A 15,609-nucleotide genomic window follows, 5' to 3' on the forward strand; every position below is an offset into this window, starting at 1 on the left:
AGCGCGGCCGATTGCGCGCCGGCAATGCTTTATCGATAAATTCTAATTCGCTCTAGTCACGAGCCGACCGCAACATCGATGTAAACCGCAACCGATAACTCAGCAATTTCCGTGCAAACAATTCCCGTGCCCAAAACCTATATAATTGTCTAGCTCAACGCCGAATTGCAAAGAAAATCCTCGCAGTACCACTAAAATGAAACATAAAAATCGTATTTGCATATCTAATTAAGAGTTCAAATAATTCAAAATATAACTACTAATATAATACAATATAATATAAAATATATGCTACTATAATATAACTAATATAATACATATACTCGAGTTAGATGGAATTATTAGCAGTTACATTTTGAATTAGTTGAACTCTTAATTCGATATGCAAATACAATTTTTATGTTCGATCTTAGTGGTTTCAATTCTTGATTCAGTCCCCATACATTCTTTTTTAAACTAAACCTACTTCTACCTCGGAAACTATTGAGTTTTGGACTCATGTTCACTGCCGTTTTTTATTCATTTAGTGAGTCGTACACGGCCTATCATTCGTACGCAATAATTTTGTTACACTTTGTATATATACAACAATTTCTTATAACTGTGTCAAAAACTGGAGTCAACACAAATTACTTTTCTGCACCCCTTAATCTCTATAGGTAACATAAAATCAAACATAAAATCAATTCTCTTCACTCTTACCTCTTTCGTGCCACCCACTCCAGATCCTCAGAATTGATATACACGTTTTGCAAAATGTTTTACAAAACTCGTCGATCGTATCACAGTATCTTATAATAACAGTTCGAAATGGTTAATTTTCTTCTTGCAATTTCTAATCGTGTCATAATTTGTAATGAACAATTCAGAATGAATTGAAACTTCGAGAGTGATGGTTCTCGGAAGGATTTCGTTCGGAATTCGTCGGCGAATAGGTCCGCGACGGAATCACGCGGAGCGTTAAATACGGTTTGCAACGCAATCGTATGCGTTGATCAGCGATTGGCAGATTGCGTACGGCAAGAGGTATGTTCGCAGCGCTGACGGACAGTTGCTTGAAGGCGCCCCATGACGAAGTGCCCCCCTGGCGTAGGCCCAGTCACCTTGCCACGCGAAAACGATAACGGGGAGTCCGATAAAATCCTCGAGGTAAGGTGTCAGGCTTCTTTGAAATCGCTGAACGCGGCGATCAACATTCGCGGAACGTCGAGTTAATTTACTTCTCGGTGGTTCGCGGAACGGGCATACTTAAACAATGATCGTGGCTCAGTTAATCACTGACTTGGTCCGATAATTATACTCGAATAAATTATGATTACGGATGCTGTGTATAAATGTATATGCTTGATAATCGTATTTCTTTATGGCGGAATCATCATTTGAATTCTTTAGTTATCAATATATTAATTAATAGATATCATTTTTCAAATTAGTTAGTGGCTAGATAAGTTTTTGAGTATTTTGTAATGGAGATTTTGTAGTATTTGGTAGCGTAAATTGGGTTCATTTAAATTTTGTCGCCTGTAGAGTGAACGTTTATTATTGCTGATTTCCGGAACCAACTTGTAATTGAATAATTATCATTCTTCTTGCATTCTTCGTATTGAAAGTGAAGTGAAAAATTGTATTAATGTAAATCTTTTGGGATGACTTTCTTTGATTAGTAATTCTGTAGAAATTTAATATCAACTTACGTGCCAATGTGATACAAAATATCAAGACTAATAAATTTCATTAGGTACTGAGTGCAAAGGGTGAATCCAGATGTCGACCGAAGCCAAATCAGAAATAAAGAAGAATTAATAAATCACCGTAAGTTTCAATTTTATTAAAAATCTCCTTACCCTCCCACATTTTCGCCATTATAGTCAGCCACTGGCGTCAAAGACAGAACCATAAATTAAATCTAATAAATACAGATATTCTTCGGATCATAAGTTGATGAAAGGAAGTATTCATATTAAAGTAACTCTTGCGAATCTACTTATAAAATTCGTTACAAAACAAGAAGTTAATTTATTAATCATTGGTGTCACGGATACGTGATTCTGACAGTTAATATAACAAATGTTAATATAACAAATGTCTAACCATCCTATCTCATTCTACGCGCGTCAAATAGTATTCACTCGAATCGTGAGCAACTTGTACTTTGCTTGTGCTTGTACGAAGCATTGTACTTCGATGACAAGGACATATTTTTCAGCATTCTGAAACTAACGAGTGAAGAATGCCGTACGGAAAGCTTCACGTTCTCCCGCTGAGCCTGTTCATCCTGATTCCAGTGACATTTCTAATTACGTAAGTCCATCCGCAGAAAAACGGAGTCCAATGCATTCAATTAAATTATCTTCCAATGTTTTCTTAGCAATAAACCATTTTTGATTTCATAAAGAAATACTTGTTGCAATTCCTCGATAGACATGGAACCATCGAACATCGAAGAACGTCAATCGACTGGTTTATAGTTGATCAAGGACGTGATATCGGAAACAACCGTCCGTTCTGTTTCCGATATCGCGATGTAAATCATGATTAGCGTGATGCATTATGTCCCGCTGTGCGCGCATCGTCGCGGGACATTGCTCTGTAAATAACGCATGCTTCACTGGAAAAATATAATTGAATGGCAGAGGAATGAGCTCATTTGAATTCGCTCGAAGCTTTCATTCGGTTGAAGTGGAAAATTTACTGCTTTACTGGTGTTGATAATAGTTCGATGTATATTAATAATCAGAAAATTGTTTGAAAAAATGAATGAAAATTGTTATATGTATGTAAGTGCATATTATAACTAGGATCACCGGGTATCAAGACGTGTTAAAAGAACTTTCTTAATTAATTTTTGGAAAATGATCTCGCATAAAGAAATGTTTCGCTCTTATATTTCATATTTTATATATAATTTTTTATGTATAGAATTTGTATAAATTTGTATATACATTCGAATAATTCTTATTGGAGAATCAAATCGCTTCAACTTACAAATTAATCGGGTTTCAGGTACACTATATCCGTGCAGTGGGACCACGTGGTGCCAGGATTCCCTTACATATCGGAAACAGGAACCTTATCGCCGGAATCGTGTATATTCGCACAGTTTCTTAACATAGCCACGCTGCTCCGTAAATGTCAATCAATTTTCCATTAATACAGATGTACTAATACATAATTTAGAACAACGTTTCAATGAAAATATCAATACAGCTTCACTAAATTTCGTATTATGAATTATAGTAGACACGAATAAAAGTATAACTTGATGTTATCGTCAACTGAAATCTAACGTGATAATAAAAAAAGAAATGAACATCACACAAAAATTTCGTACTATATATTTTTAAAAATTGAATATGGAATTCACTAAGCTAAGAATGTTACTTGTGTAATGTGTAATGGGTAATGTGTAATTTTTAGTGAATAATTAGCCATTAGTACATCAAATATTGTTGAATTCAATGAAGAATTGAGGAAAGACTAGAAATATGCATTTTAGTCGCCTGTTGCGTGTACATTAGACATCGGCAAGTTTCTCAATGGCAATTGGAAAGGGGCAGCGATCTCGTCAGCAAGAAGATCGTTGTTGTGACGGCCTGGTGCGGGGCTTTGGCCTGCTTCGGCCTAGACATTCTGGCTAATTTTCAAGAAGCTCGCGTCGTCGCTGCCCACATGATTGGTGCCATGACCTGCTTCACTGCAGGAACTGTTTACTTTTGTCTTCAGGTAACATGGCTGTTCAAACAATTATTTAATGCATGTGCAAATAGTTATGTAAGCAAGTGACTAGATGAATATGTAAATTGACGATATCACAACTTAACTTAATTTATCTATAATATATTTAACTGAACTTAAATCTGTGTCTAAGTAGACAAGTTTATCTTAATAAGCACTGCTGATTAAATAGGTATTGAAACAAATTCCATAAATAGAAATTAAGAGGGTATTCGAGTAAAAATCTAAGGTAACACTGATTTATATTAATATATATGGACAAAAGAGTTTTAATATATTAGAGAAAATGAATAAAAATGTATTTCTAAAAATAAACATCAAATATGAGGTGTATCATTGTTTAATTAGTATTTTAACCAATACTTTTCAGACTTACTTAAGTCACAAAATGGTACCAGCTGTGAATGGTCCCGTTATTGTCTACGTTCGTGCAGGCCTGTCAATGTTAACATTAATTTTGACAGTAGCTACAATCGTACCCGGCTATATCTCGATGCTAGAGTTTCAAGGTAATATTTCTTCGTGTCTTTCGCGCGAGGCAAAACTGAAAAGACATCGATTCTATACCTTGCAGGCAATGATTACAAGAAATGGTTGCCAACAGATGGTGGCTGGGGTTGGCACGTCGCTAGCGCTATTTCCGAATGGGCTCTGGCGATAGTCTATTGCGCTTTCCTGGTAACATTCGTGCCAGAGTTTCGGTTAATCAATTTCGAGGATCCTGTCGTCACGGTACTTCTCCTTTATTATTATATTTTTACAATAATCAAACCTACCCTGTAGGCGTGTAAAGAATCTACTAAATATCTTTACTCTTGAAGCAAAAATGTAAACTTAAAATTGAACATATTAACTTTCAATGGATTTAAATTTAACGATTAATTTAAATTGATTTTGCAATGAATTATCAATAACGACACAAATTTTTCAGCTGATATATCTGGACAAGGATCCGAACAGCAACGTATTGCACAAGTTGGACCTACAGATCCAAGAAACTTAACACTGCCAGATTAGCTGCATTTTAATCAGTTTTAGTTATGATTGCTAAAAACTGTCCTTTTATAAAGTATTTTAAACATCTGAGTGTATAGTCCAGTTGATTTCACCCCGTCTATTAATACATCATTATAATTTTTAAATTTACAAACCAACATTCTGCCTAATCAACATACCAGATCGAATATTCACTGAAAATACTTAATCATACATTCTATCACCGAATATAGGAGACAGATTCTATGTCCACAGTCATTAGCTCGATATTATTCCTCAATTACATTATCAAGGATAAAACCAATTTCCTACATCTTCTCGCGTGGAAGTCGTTACAAATGAAAACTCGAAGAAATTTTCACGATGACCGCAGTTAATTGCAAAATCACTGTAAACTAAATATAAAAATAAACATATAAAAATATGAAGCAATCGTTAGCATTTGTAATGTTCATAACGCAACAATAATATATTAAAATGGTAATAAAATTGAGATTAAATTAAAGCCGAATCTAATCCAATTAAAATCACCCAACAGTTAAAAGTAAATTACTTCCACTAACAAGCCTAAAATCCTGAATTACGAGTGACGTCCATCACGATTCCAAACAGGTTACGTGGTCGTAAAAACACGTCTATGACGAAAATAAAAGATCCCATAAAATACAGCGTCTAAATACATCCTATCCCGCGAATTCCAATCGAAGCGGCGCCCTCCTTGCCAACAGATACCGACGTTCCCCGCTCCCGCGGTCGATAAAAGCAGCCGTCGACAAACTGACAAACGCACAGCGCCGATGTCTCGCATCAATGCGAAACTTCCGCGTAAGAACAACCTTGAAGTCCGTAATCACGATGACGTCCGACGATAACCGACATTCGCTGCAGTCGATTAAACTATCCCACTTCGCGCGCAACATGCATCGTCGCCGAACGTGATCTATCTACCCTCGACTCCTCCTCGAGTATTCTTCAGCGAAAAAGTACTCCGAAATCCTGCGCGCGATTCGAATTCAAACCCATCGATCCCCGATCCTGACGTTGCCGACGGCGATCGCCACTCGAGTCCCTTAACCAAACTCAAACGTCCTCTCGCAAGAACAAACCTCCAATCGCAACCACCCCCGACCATCGGGTAACCGTTGAAAAGCGCTCCAAATCGTCCCTGTTTGTTCGGTCACGTTCGGCGAACGTGTTCAAGAAGCCGAATCCGCGATTTCCGCGAAGCATTCACCGCGGGCCGAATTCCCCGTAAGGAAAGTCTAGATTCGCGGCGAGAAGCAAAAACCTCAGCCGTTTTCTCGCGCGGTTGCAAGAAGTTGCGGTATCGAAATTATCTCTCCGGAGCGGTTAGTCAACGATAACCGATCGCCGTGCGTGCACGCGTAGTCTGCAGACCGAAGCATTCGCAGAAAGTAACCGAATAAGTGTTTCTTTGAGGACGTAAGCTAATAACGTCGGTGTCAGTCGCGTGGCGCAGCTGCCGAGAGCGCCGTTTTCGCTGCCGCGGCATCGATCCGCCACCAGTCAGCCATAACCTCTGCGACTCCGCTAGCTGTTCACCCTCTAGCCTACCGAAACGGCGGAACCGTCGTGGGAAGTTCCGACGAAGATTCCCGTCGAGTTTCCTTCGAATTCGCGCGTCGCCACTTCGAAATCTTCGTCACGGGAGCAAAGTCGGGGCAAGGCTATTCGACAGCAGCGCACTGCAGGAAGACCTTCAAACGTGTGCTACCCCTACGGCAGGATCTACGGTTTCAGTGGAACGGGCCAGGCGCAGAGCAGGCAACCAGGAAAACGTCGTCGAAGGAAAAGGTATCTGAAGACCGCAGTTTCAGTCGGGTTCGATGTGTTTTCGTTGTGTCCGCTGTTACGCACCGCTGGCCAGCTGTGTTTGCTCGAAAGGGTGCTTCCCCCTTTTGCCCGTCGCCAACGCCCGCGTGAGAATACTCGCACGCGTCACGAGCTAGGCTGGCCAGCCCGTCGCACGCGCGATTCGTGCAGTGTCGTTCGACGTGGACGAAGTGGAGTATAATCCCGGCCGTTCCGCGCTGCTCGTTTTGGGGCGCGTGCAATATTTCTGGCGCGGGCTTGCTCTGTGGAACCACGTGCGATAACACCTTATGTAATTTTGGGCGAGTTTCTTCCCGAAGGAGGCTCGATTTCGGTTGGATCTCTATCGGATGATTTGGGTGGAGCGACGTTCTGTGTTTCGTAAGCTGCTGGGGAGAGTCTAAGTCGCGGAGGGTCCCATGAATTCGCGGGTAAGCTGATGACGGTGTGGGAGTCGCTGGAAATTGGATTATTCTGCTCGGGGAGATCGCAGCGAGATTAGTCATTGATTTCGGGATACGCGGCTGTTTCCTGGTAGACTCTGTGCGGATAGTGCTCGACGGACGTATCCAACGGTGGTCCATGCGTGCATGTGCTGCGTGCGCAGACGGTGCGTAGTTTTCGGGTGTTCACGTGTGGAGGGTGATATAAACAGATAGATTGGTTGGTGTAGGGCTTTGAAGCTTATGCGCTGGGACGTTCACGTAATGATGTAATTTCCTGGCTCTGAGAAGCTTTTGGAATGCGGAGTTATATTAAAATACTCCGTTCGAAATGTTTCTGATCCGATTCTGAAACGTTTAATGAATTATTCAATACATTTATATCAAGCACTTCGTGTTTTGAAACGGTTGCGTGTAATGGTTATTAATACTTTAATCTAGTAAGTGGATATTATCGAATAAACGACACGGTGTTTACGTTGAAAACAATACGCTTATCTTCCGATATGTTTATCGCCAAAAAATAATCGAAATTTCCGGAAACATCGAACGCCTTTCGTGGAAATCCACGGAACGATGTATCTTGTCCGAAGTATGTTCAATCCACGCTGTCAACAAAATATTTTGTTAAATGGGTACACGTTTAAAATAACTTGAGAAACCTTCTGGTGCATGTACACCGAGTAAAATTGTCTCTGAAACTTTTCTTAGACAGCTCGACGAAACCGTCGTTTCGAGTGCAGTAACTCGTTCACCTAATTTTATCCGTTCGTACTACAATGTCGGGGTCCTCTCGTTGTAAAACAACGGCGACGGAAATAGAACGAGCACGTTCCACGGCAGCTCGGGTAACGCAACGTTCTTTGTTTTGATCTAAGGTGGCTCGAAGAGGAACTTGATGGCAGTCGAACCGCAGTGCGGTTGTCGATTTAGCGGCTGCAACGGCTAGCTCCTCGGGAAGAGGAAACCGAGTGAAGTGTCTCTGGCCTCCTGGAACAGGCGAGCATGAGTGTTCGTGGCCCGTGGACGCGTGCTTCGACGCGTGTGTCTCCTCGATAGCGGTGTGTACCGCGGACGTCGACGTCTGACGTCATTGGTTCCGGCGGGAAGACGAGAGACAGCCAGAAACGCACACCAGCACCATGGACAAGCAGGATTTTCTTACCAATCTCCATTATTTGCCGATCTTCCTGTTCATCTCGCTTCCCAGCGTTTTTATTGTAACGTGAGTTTACTGGTTTTCTCATTTATTCAGAATATACGTGAATATTAATTGAAAAATCTATGTATACGGCCACCATCCTTGTTGTTTAAAGAATAAACGTAGAATTTTTAGGATATACACTTTGTGCATTCATAGAGAACACGACTGCGTGAAGTTTGGTAGTGTAGAAATATTAATAATGTTTTGATTTTGCGATTGAAATTATGGGGATGTGATTTGATAGTGTGTGACGTTATTCTTTGATAAATTATATTGAAATTGGTACTTCCATATAGAACGGATACCTATTTATATCGTTTATTAAAAGTTTTGATAAGATTTTATTATGTTATGTTTTATATATTGTAGCATATTTAGAGAGAGATATACTTATCGTAATTTGACTTGAACTTTAACTTAAGATGCGTTGGCAGACTATAACTTAATTGAATAGCATGTCAGCCGGCGATGCAATTATTTGTATTCCTTTTACATTCGAACACTCGGCTTCCACGTGCAGCTTTACATACTATGCAATTGAAATTTTACAGATTCAATATTTGCCTTGCTAATTATATGTCGGTAAGACACTATGAATATGCTCGGTAAGACTGTTTAAACAATAGAAAAATGTTATTTCAGAACTTGAACATTTATATTTCCGTATCGTAACATAAACATCGACCATTCATAATAGCAAATATTTCGCAGTCTCGAACCAAAAAACTCTTTCATGCAGTTACTGTTAATATCATGTTTCGCTTGCATCAGCAGATAAAGTATTCAGTTAGCATCTGCTGAGTTGTAATCGCTATACTTCAGACATCTGATACACACGCTGCAATCTGTGAAAGTATGCATCACGCTTAACTAACATAATATTCAACTGTCTAATCAAATATTTTCAAAACATAATTTACGAGAAGAATATACTTAAGGAAAATCGAAAAGTATTTAATATTTGTATTAGATCAAAATTCATTCCTGGAAAAGTTGAACTATTCAAGACAAAAAGAAATTAATAAATAATTGTATAACAAGTGTAATATTCTCCAGAATATCTTATCTTTGAGCTGCTTTGTAATTCAAAAGTTGGGCGTAATTATTGCTTTTCTGTTTTCCATCTTTTTCCACGCTGTTTGATGCTCACGAGCTCAGTAAATGACTCACCGTTTCCACTTTTCTAGTTACATAATTGCGGTTGTGTTGGGCCACGTGGAGGCCGGGTTCCCATACATCTCAGACGCAGCCACGTATGCACCAGAAAGTTGCATATTCGCCCAGTTTATCAATATGCTAGCGATGCTCAGTGAGTAACACCACCACTATCGGATATATTTGAATTTTCGGTATTCCAGACGGACGGGAAAATCGATCGGCAGTCCGCACATGGTTTAGTGACCTCGATTCGTTTTGCGCGGGATAGGCGAAGCTTTCAGTCACGTAAAAATAGTATTCGATTCCGAGATCGTTGCACTAATTAAACTCGAATGACTCGAACATGTATCTTGGCTTGTTTATGCAAAAATTATTTAATTTCCATAACAATAAAGTATCTTTGAACACGATGATAAACAATGATTATCTTGTTTGCGGTTGTGAACAATATGTAATCAATGGCGATAAGGAACATTATGCAGCGTCGATACGAATGATAATTGTTATAAAATCTGTTAATAGTACAGAATGAAGAATATATGTTTATCGAGCAACTTGAAAAGAATCTTTAGAAAACAGTATAAAGATACGAGAGAAATGATTATTTAAAACATGCTCGGAAATTCTATTTTGACGTGTTTTGCACACTTGCATTCGTTCTAAGTGCGTAGAATAAGCAGACAAGTTATCAGTGAAATATTTCTATTTCTATTTACTTCTATTATTGCTGTTTCAGTGTCATTCGTGGTCTATATAAGGTACTCCCAGGTAAAAGAGTGCACGACAATATTCAGCTTGCAAACATCTTTACCAAAATGGAACCACTGGGCCCTAATATTTGGCCTAACGTCTACCTTCGGGCTTTCCGTTGTGGCGAATTTTCAAGAGACTTCCGTGCTTGTTGTTCATTTCATTGGAGCGCTTCTTTGTTTTGGTGGTGGCACTGCTTATTTCTGGACGCAAGTGAGTAATTTACAATAAATTACTATTCAAGGATATGTTATATAATTTAAGTAAAATATTTCCTAAGAAACCTAAATTTCTATAATGGAACTTTTATTATTCTTATCCTACTATTAACCCTTTGCACTCGGAAGGCGACTCTCAGTCACCATTTGATTTAACTCGGTAAAACTATAAAATCTGATATTTAATATAAATATAATTAATATAAATATTGGAATAAAATAGCTGTGTTCCTCAATGTACTTGTGATTTTTCTTCGAGTTAGTTTCAAGGAATATCGTCTTCTCGTCAAAAAATGTTAAACATTTCTAGTAAGAAACTTTCGAGTGCAAAAGGTTTAATCTCCACGTATTATTTAACAATCCCTAGAAATAACACCTGTAAAAGGTTTCACACTTCTGAGTAAAAGAAGGAGGGCTAAAATTAGTAGAGGCAGATACAATTGAAGCACCGACAGCACATAATTAGATTACCTGAAAAGAAGTCTGAGTCATCTTGCATAATTCACCGAATAGCTGATTAATCCGCGGCCCCTCATTGTCTGTTAGAATAAAGGCTGGCACTTCTATAGGTAGTCATCGACGTGTTTCGTTTTCAGGCCGTGTGCACGTTCTACCTACATCCGCTCGGATGTTCGTTGAGACTCGCGCATCTGCGAACCGCATTGTCCATCTTCTGCACCGTTTGTTTCTTCGTCACCCTCATCACCGGAGTGCTGTCGCACTTGGCCTATAAGGGTTGGTTCGTTTCCTTCCTGCCTGTCCCGCTGATTATCTCCTACTTTCACGCGCTAACGAACTCGCGACATGCTTGCCTGTTTCAGGAACGAACCCACAAAAATGGTACAAAGAGGACGGTGGGTTTGAATTGCACGTGGCCAGCACTGTCACCGAATGGATCTGCGCTGCGGCTTTCTGCGTCTACCTCCTAACATTCACGGATGAATTCAGGGACATCAAGATTAGCCATCCGAAGGTACGTTTACATATTTATTTTGTCTTAATAATAGTACTTATGAACAAATACAGTTTGCTTTAGACAAACTCGAGGAAGAAAGTAATTTTCGTCTTCATTTATTCTTGCGAATGACAAATGAACTTGTTATACTGTTACTATTTTATTTGTCGATTACATAACGTCCGTTTCACACATTCCAGTGGCCTGTAACAATCTTACTTTTTCACTAACTCTTAATAAGGAATAAACTCGTACTAGCTCGAGCAGAAACTGACATTATGTGATCATTAACCAAATAACTTCCGCCTCGTTGAATAACAGGAACGTAAAGAATTAATGATCGTTTATGTAATACTATTAAAAGAGTATCCTTATCGAGGCAGCAGTTAGACAGATGAACATATTTTCATCCAAAGTATCAGTGTTTCCCTCTCACATTGAAAAATTCATTAATAGATCCTTAATATCATAGACTCGACAAAACTTACTAAAATATAGTATTCGAACTGTCGAACGAGTATATTCCTAACAACGAACAATAACAATCATTAACGCATTTGCTGCCAGCACGACTTACGTAATTTCACTTGTATTATCAGTCCATATCGCTTATCAGTAAAGTACAATTAACACGCGATGAAGATATCCTTGTAGAGAATTCTAAACACTTCGCTAACCACTAGTGTATCCACGATTGGCAACGAATGGGTTAACCCTCGTGTGAAGTACTCCTAATACATCTCTGAATTGTCTCTCCAGGTCGTCTGCAACCCGAATCGTACGAGACTGAACAACGAAGCTCTAAACGAAAGCCAGGACTCCACGCTGAGTCAAGAGCCAGGCTCGCCAAGGGCCACCTGATCGCTCTTAGGCAGAGGCGTCGGCGGTTATGTGAATCTCCTCTCACACTCCCCAGTGAACACCCCATGTCCCGGCTACAGGTACTGCGAGTCCCGTGAGGCATTGCTAGACGAAGTCGCGCCTCTGGTTGCGACCACACCGCCAGCTGCTACCTGCGACATTGAGAGGAGGACCGACGTCCTCTGCCCGGTGCAGATACACGTGCAAGACCCATCGATGCGCGAACGACGACGACAGGAGACGACAGAAACGGAGGACACGGAGAACAGGCAGAAATGGGGCGAGGATTACCCCAGAAAGTGGATCGACCTTGACGAGAACGTCCTGGACGGTTATATATTGATAGACGACGCTTGCTTGGAACCAACAGTTGCTATCGAAGAGTCGCAAGAGCTTCTTTACCCCGAGGGAGCCGCCGAAGTGGACGACGACGAAGACGACGCGGACAGTCACGGTAAAGGCGACATTTCGATCTACAACAGGATGAGACGAGGACTTCTGAAAAGACCCGGCGAGGAGTCAGACCTCTGCACCACCTATCCGCTAGCTAATAGCCACGGCAGCGGCCGGGATTGGAGCAGCCACCCTAAATACGGTGAATTGTACTCTCACCTAGCCGTTAAGAAATTTCTTGAGGCTAATCGCGAGGAGATGGCTAACTACTCGGTAGCCAATAGTCATGGCAATCAAAGTGTGTCGTCGGAGAACAGAGAGAGCTTTAGGGACACAATGGAGACTGATCAGCAGAACTGGGACAGCAGACCGAACACGAATTACGAGGTGGCTAACAGTCATAGCAGCTATGAAGTACATCTCGAGGGACAGGCGCAGCAAGAGGAAATGCTGCAGACGACAGGCTGGCCGGTGGCTTCTTGGAGAGAGCATTTGTTTAACACTTCAATGCCCGAGGAGCAGAAACTGAAGTCGGCGAATGTTAGCGTCGCCGATGATAATGAGACGATGAAGACTAAGACGGAGGCGACGTTGGAGAGTGACACTCACGCTGAGCCAGCTTGTGACATCGAGCAGTGTTTGGTTCAGATCGAAGAGAGCCTGTTGAACATTGAACAGAATTTACTTCATGTACAGGATCTGGATATCCCGGAGCTAAGAAATCTTTTGTACAACAGTCCGAGCATCGAGAAGAGCCTGTACGATGTACAGGATCTCCTCTACGCTGATGGTATCGTCCCAGTGATAAAGAAGAAGAAAACTTTGTCGTTAGAGTCCGAGGACGAAAACGAGGATGACGAAGAGGACGATGAAGAGGAGCAGGATTGGATGGAGCGCGATCTGACGATCAAAGACAACGACGACGAAGACGATAATCCCGGCGTCGGTGTCATTGATCCCTCTAACGAGCTGTCTTCGGACACGACCAACGCTGAAGACACTACACAATCAGGATCAGCGAACTGCTCGAACGCCGACTTTATGAACGGTTCACCGATCGTGCAGGAGGAGAACTCGAATTACGCCGCGAAAGCGATGAACTTCATCCCGAACAGTCTCAACAAAACGCTACCCAGGAGAATCGTTCTCGAAGGATCCAAAGAGAACATCCGCCTGTGTTCATCCGGACCCGAAGAACCGACAACTATAGACTACAATCTCAACACCACGTGCGCAGAGAAGAAGCTACTGTGCCGCGACAAGTGTCACAACAGAACGAACTCCTTGGACGAGAACTCGACCTTCCCGAATCTGGACTCCGCCGATAAGCTAGAAACCGGAAAGAGCTCGCTACAGAATCTTCTGTTCGAGTCTGCGAACGGCAACACGTTGGATCTTTCCGGGAAGGCTAGGTCGGAGGAGATACTGCAAACTTCCAGGGAGAAGTTTCTGAGGAGTTTGAACAGGAGAGGGATGGACGAGAAACGTTGGACCATCATGGAGGCTAGGACGGAAGACTTTAGGAAGAAGATCGAGTCCATCGCTTCCCATAGACGTTTCACAGTGGCCGGTGCTAATGATCCGAAGAAGATGAGATCGTCCAAGGAATCGATAGATAGGGGCACAAGTTCCAGGGAGAAGTCACCTAGCAGGACACGCCGCGGTATGGTGTCCGGTGATAGGAGTCAAGAGAAGGACAAGGAGCCCGGTAGTGCGAGAAGTTTCGAGAAAAGGAAGAGGAAGAAGATATCGAGTAGAAGTCAAAGTTCCTCGGAGAACGCTCTTGTGCCTAGCAAACTGATCTCTCTGTCGCTCTCCCTGCTACTCGCGGCGTTGCTGCAAGCAGTCAGGTGTCTGACAGATTTGGTCGAGGACGCGTTCAAGTCTGTCAGCTACGACAGAGGCGGCCTACTACAATGAAACCGTGATCCGCGACCCGTTTTCGTCCGGCACGAAAACGACATCGGGGGACACTCGTAGCGTCCACGGATAACGCGTTTAGATCGGTAACGTTTAGACAGTATACACACGTATTTTTCGTCGCACTCGCCCTCTTTTTCGAACGTCTCCTTTATACGCTTCCGTCCAAGACCAGGTTCCCGTTCCGATGGCACTCGACTCTTATCGGAAATAATGGATGTATCTGTCGGTATTAGGAACGTAGACAGTTCATAATGTGATTAGCGTTACGGTGTCACACCGATGGGTTGTCGCACGTGATTTCATGGATCTTCGGGAGACGCTTCTGCGAATTAAACTTACGACGACAAGTATTTTGTATTAAACTGACAGATGATGCTTGTGTGTTCCTGCGCACTGAATATGAATCTAAAAGATTTTCTGTCGGCTTCAGCTTGCGGAAAATTATGATTTTCATGGAGAAATGAATTTTTCTTTATTTCAAGGTTCTCTGCCCGTGAATTGTGACGCTGCGAAGTTATTCCTGCGGATGATTTTTGTATCTGATGGGCATGTGGGTGTTAGCGTTTTCGAATGAAATAAAATATTTTGTAAAGTAGCTTATTATCGTTATTACTATCATTACATAAACTGTAAATAATAGAAATAAATTGGATTCATATTCATTGTTCTGATATGTACAATAATCGTTCATCGAATGTCGGAATTACGCAAGAAACACTGACGTTTGTTATTAAGCTATGTTCCTTTCCAAATAAAATGATTTCGAATTTATTTAAAGTAGTTGTAGCGGACAAAATCTGATTTTATAATTACGAATCGAATGCAAATACAAGTTTTTTATACTGGGACCATTAACATTTACATGCATTTACCACGGATTAGATTTACATGAAAAGTGTTCTGACATTAACGAACATTTCTATAAGAAATAATAATTCATTAATCCGTCGGAACATTTTTCTAGCGCGACTTTTAAGTAAGTCTGACTTAATTTTCCTATAAAAACATCATTAATAAGACTTCAAACATTTTATAAATTCTAGCTACAACAATTATCAATTTTTGCACTATGTGCATAGACGCACTTCAAAATTTGCAATCGAAGGATCAACGAAAGAAACACAGCACTCGGTTGTATCT

At 41.1% G+C, this 15,609-nt stretch overlaps 2 protein-coding genes across 4 annotated transcripts in view; one reads left to right on the forward strand and one right to left on the reverse strand.

Annotated features, from left to right (window-relative positions):
- The window catches only part of Ktl (BTB/POZ domain-containing protein Ktl), a 72,994-nt gene that overhangs the window by 7,785 nt on the left and 49,600 nt on the right, over positions 1 to 15,609 (reverse strand). For 2 of the 3 annotated variants that reach the window (XR_004234522.2, XR_004234523.2), the window contains exon 1: positions 703 to 947. The exons of the other annotated variant lie outside the window; for it this stretch is intronic. The gene's annotated coding sequence lies outside the window, so the exon portion shown is untranslated. Of the gene's footprint in view, positions 1 to 702; positions 948 to 15,609 lie in introns of those variants that run through there. 3 annotated transcript variants of the gene reach the window in all.
- LOC116424716 (uncharacterized) lies at positions 1,060 to 12,155 on the forward strand. Its single transcript, XM_031971462.2, has 14 exons — positions 1,060 to 1,149; positions 1,739 to 1,812; positions 2,207 to 2,301; positions 3,004 to 3,125; positions 3,497 to 3,723; positions 4,106 to 4,244; positions 4,310 to 4,467; positions 4,667 to 4,699; positions 8,129 to 8,232; positions 9,399 to 9,520; positions 10,106 to 10,332; positions 10,934 to 11,072; positions 11,159 to 11,310; positions 12,052 to 12,155. Exons 3-14 carry the CDS (start codon positions 2,231 to 2,233, stop codon positions 12,151 to 12,153), a joined length of 1,596 nt encoding a protein of 531 aa, XP_031827322.2. The 5' UTR covers positions 1,060 to 1,149; positions 1,739 to 1,812; positions 2,207 to 2,230; the 3' UTR covers positions 12,154 to 12,155.

This window comes from Nomia melanderi, chromosome 2, assembly GCF_051020985.1.
Source record: "Nomia melanderi isolate GNS246 chromosome 2, iyNomMela1, whole genome shotgun sequence".
Classification (NCBI taxonomy): domain Eukaryota; kingdom Metazoa; phylum Arthropoda; class Insecta; order Hymenoptera; family Halictidae; genus Nomia; species Nomia melanderi.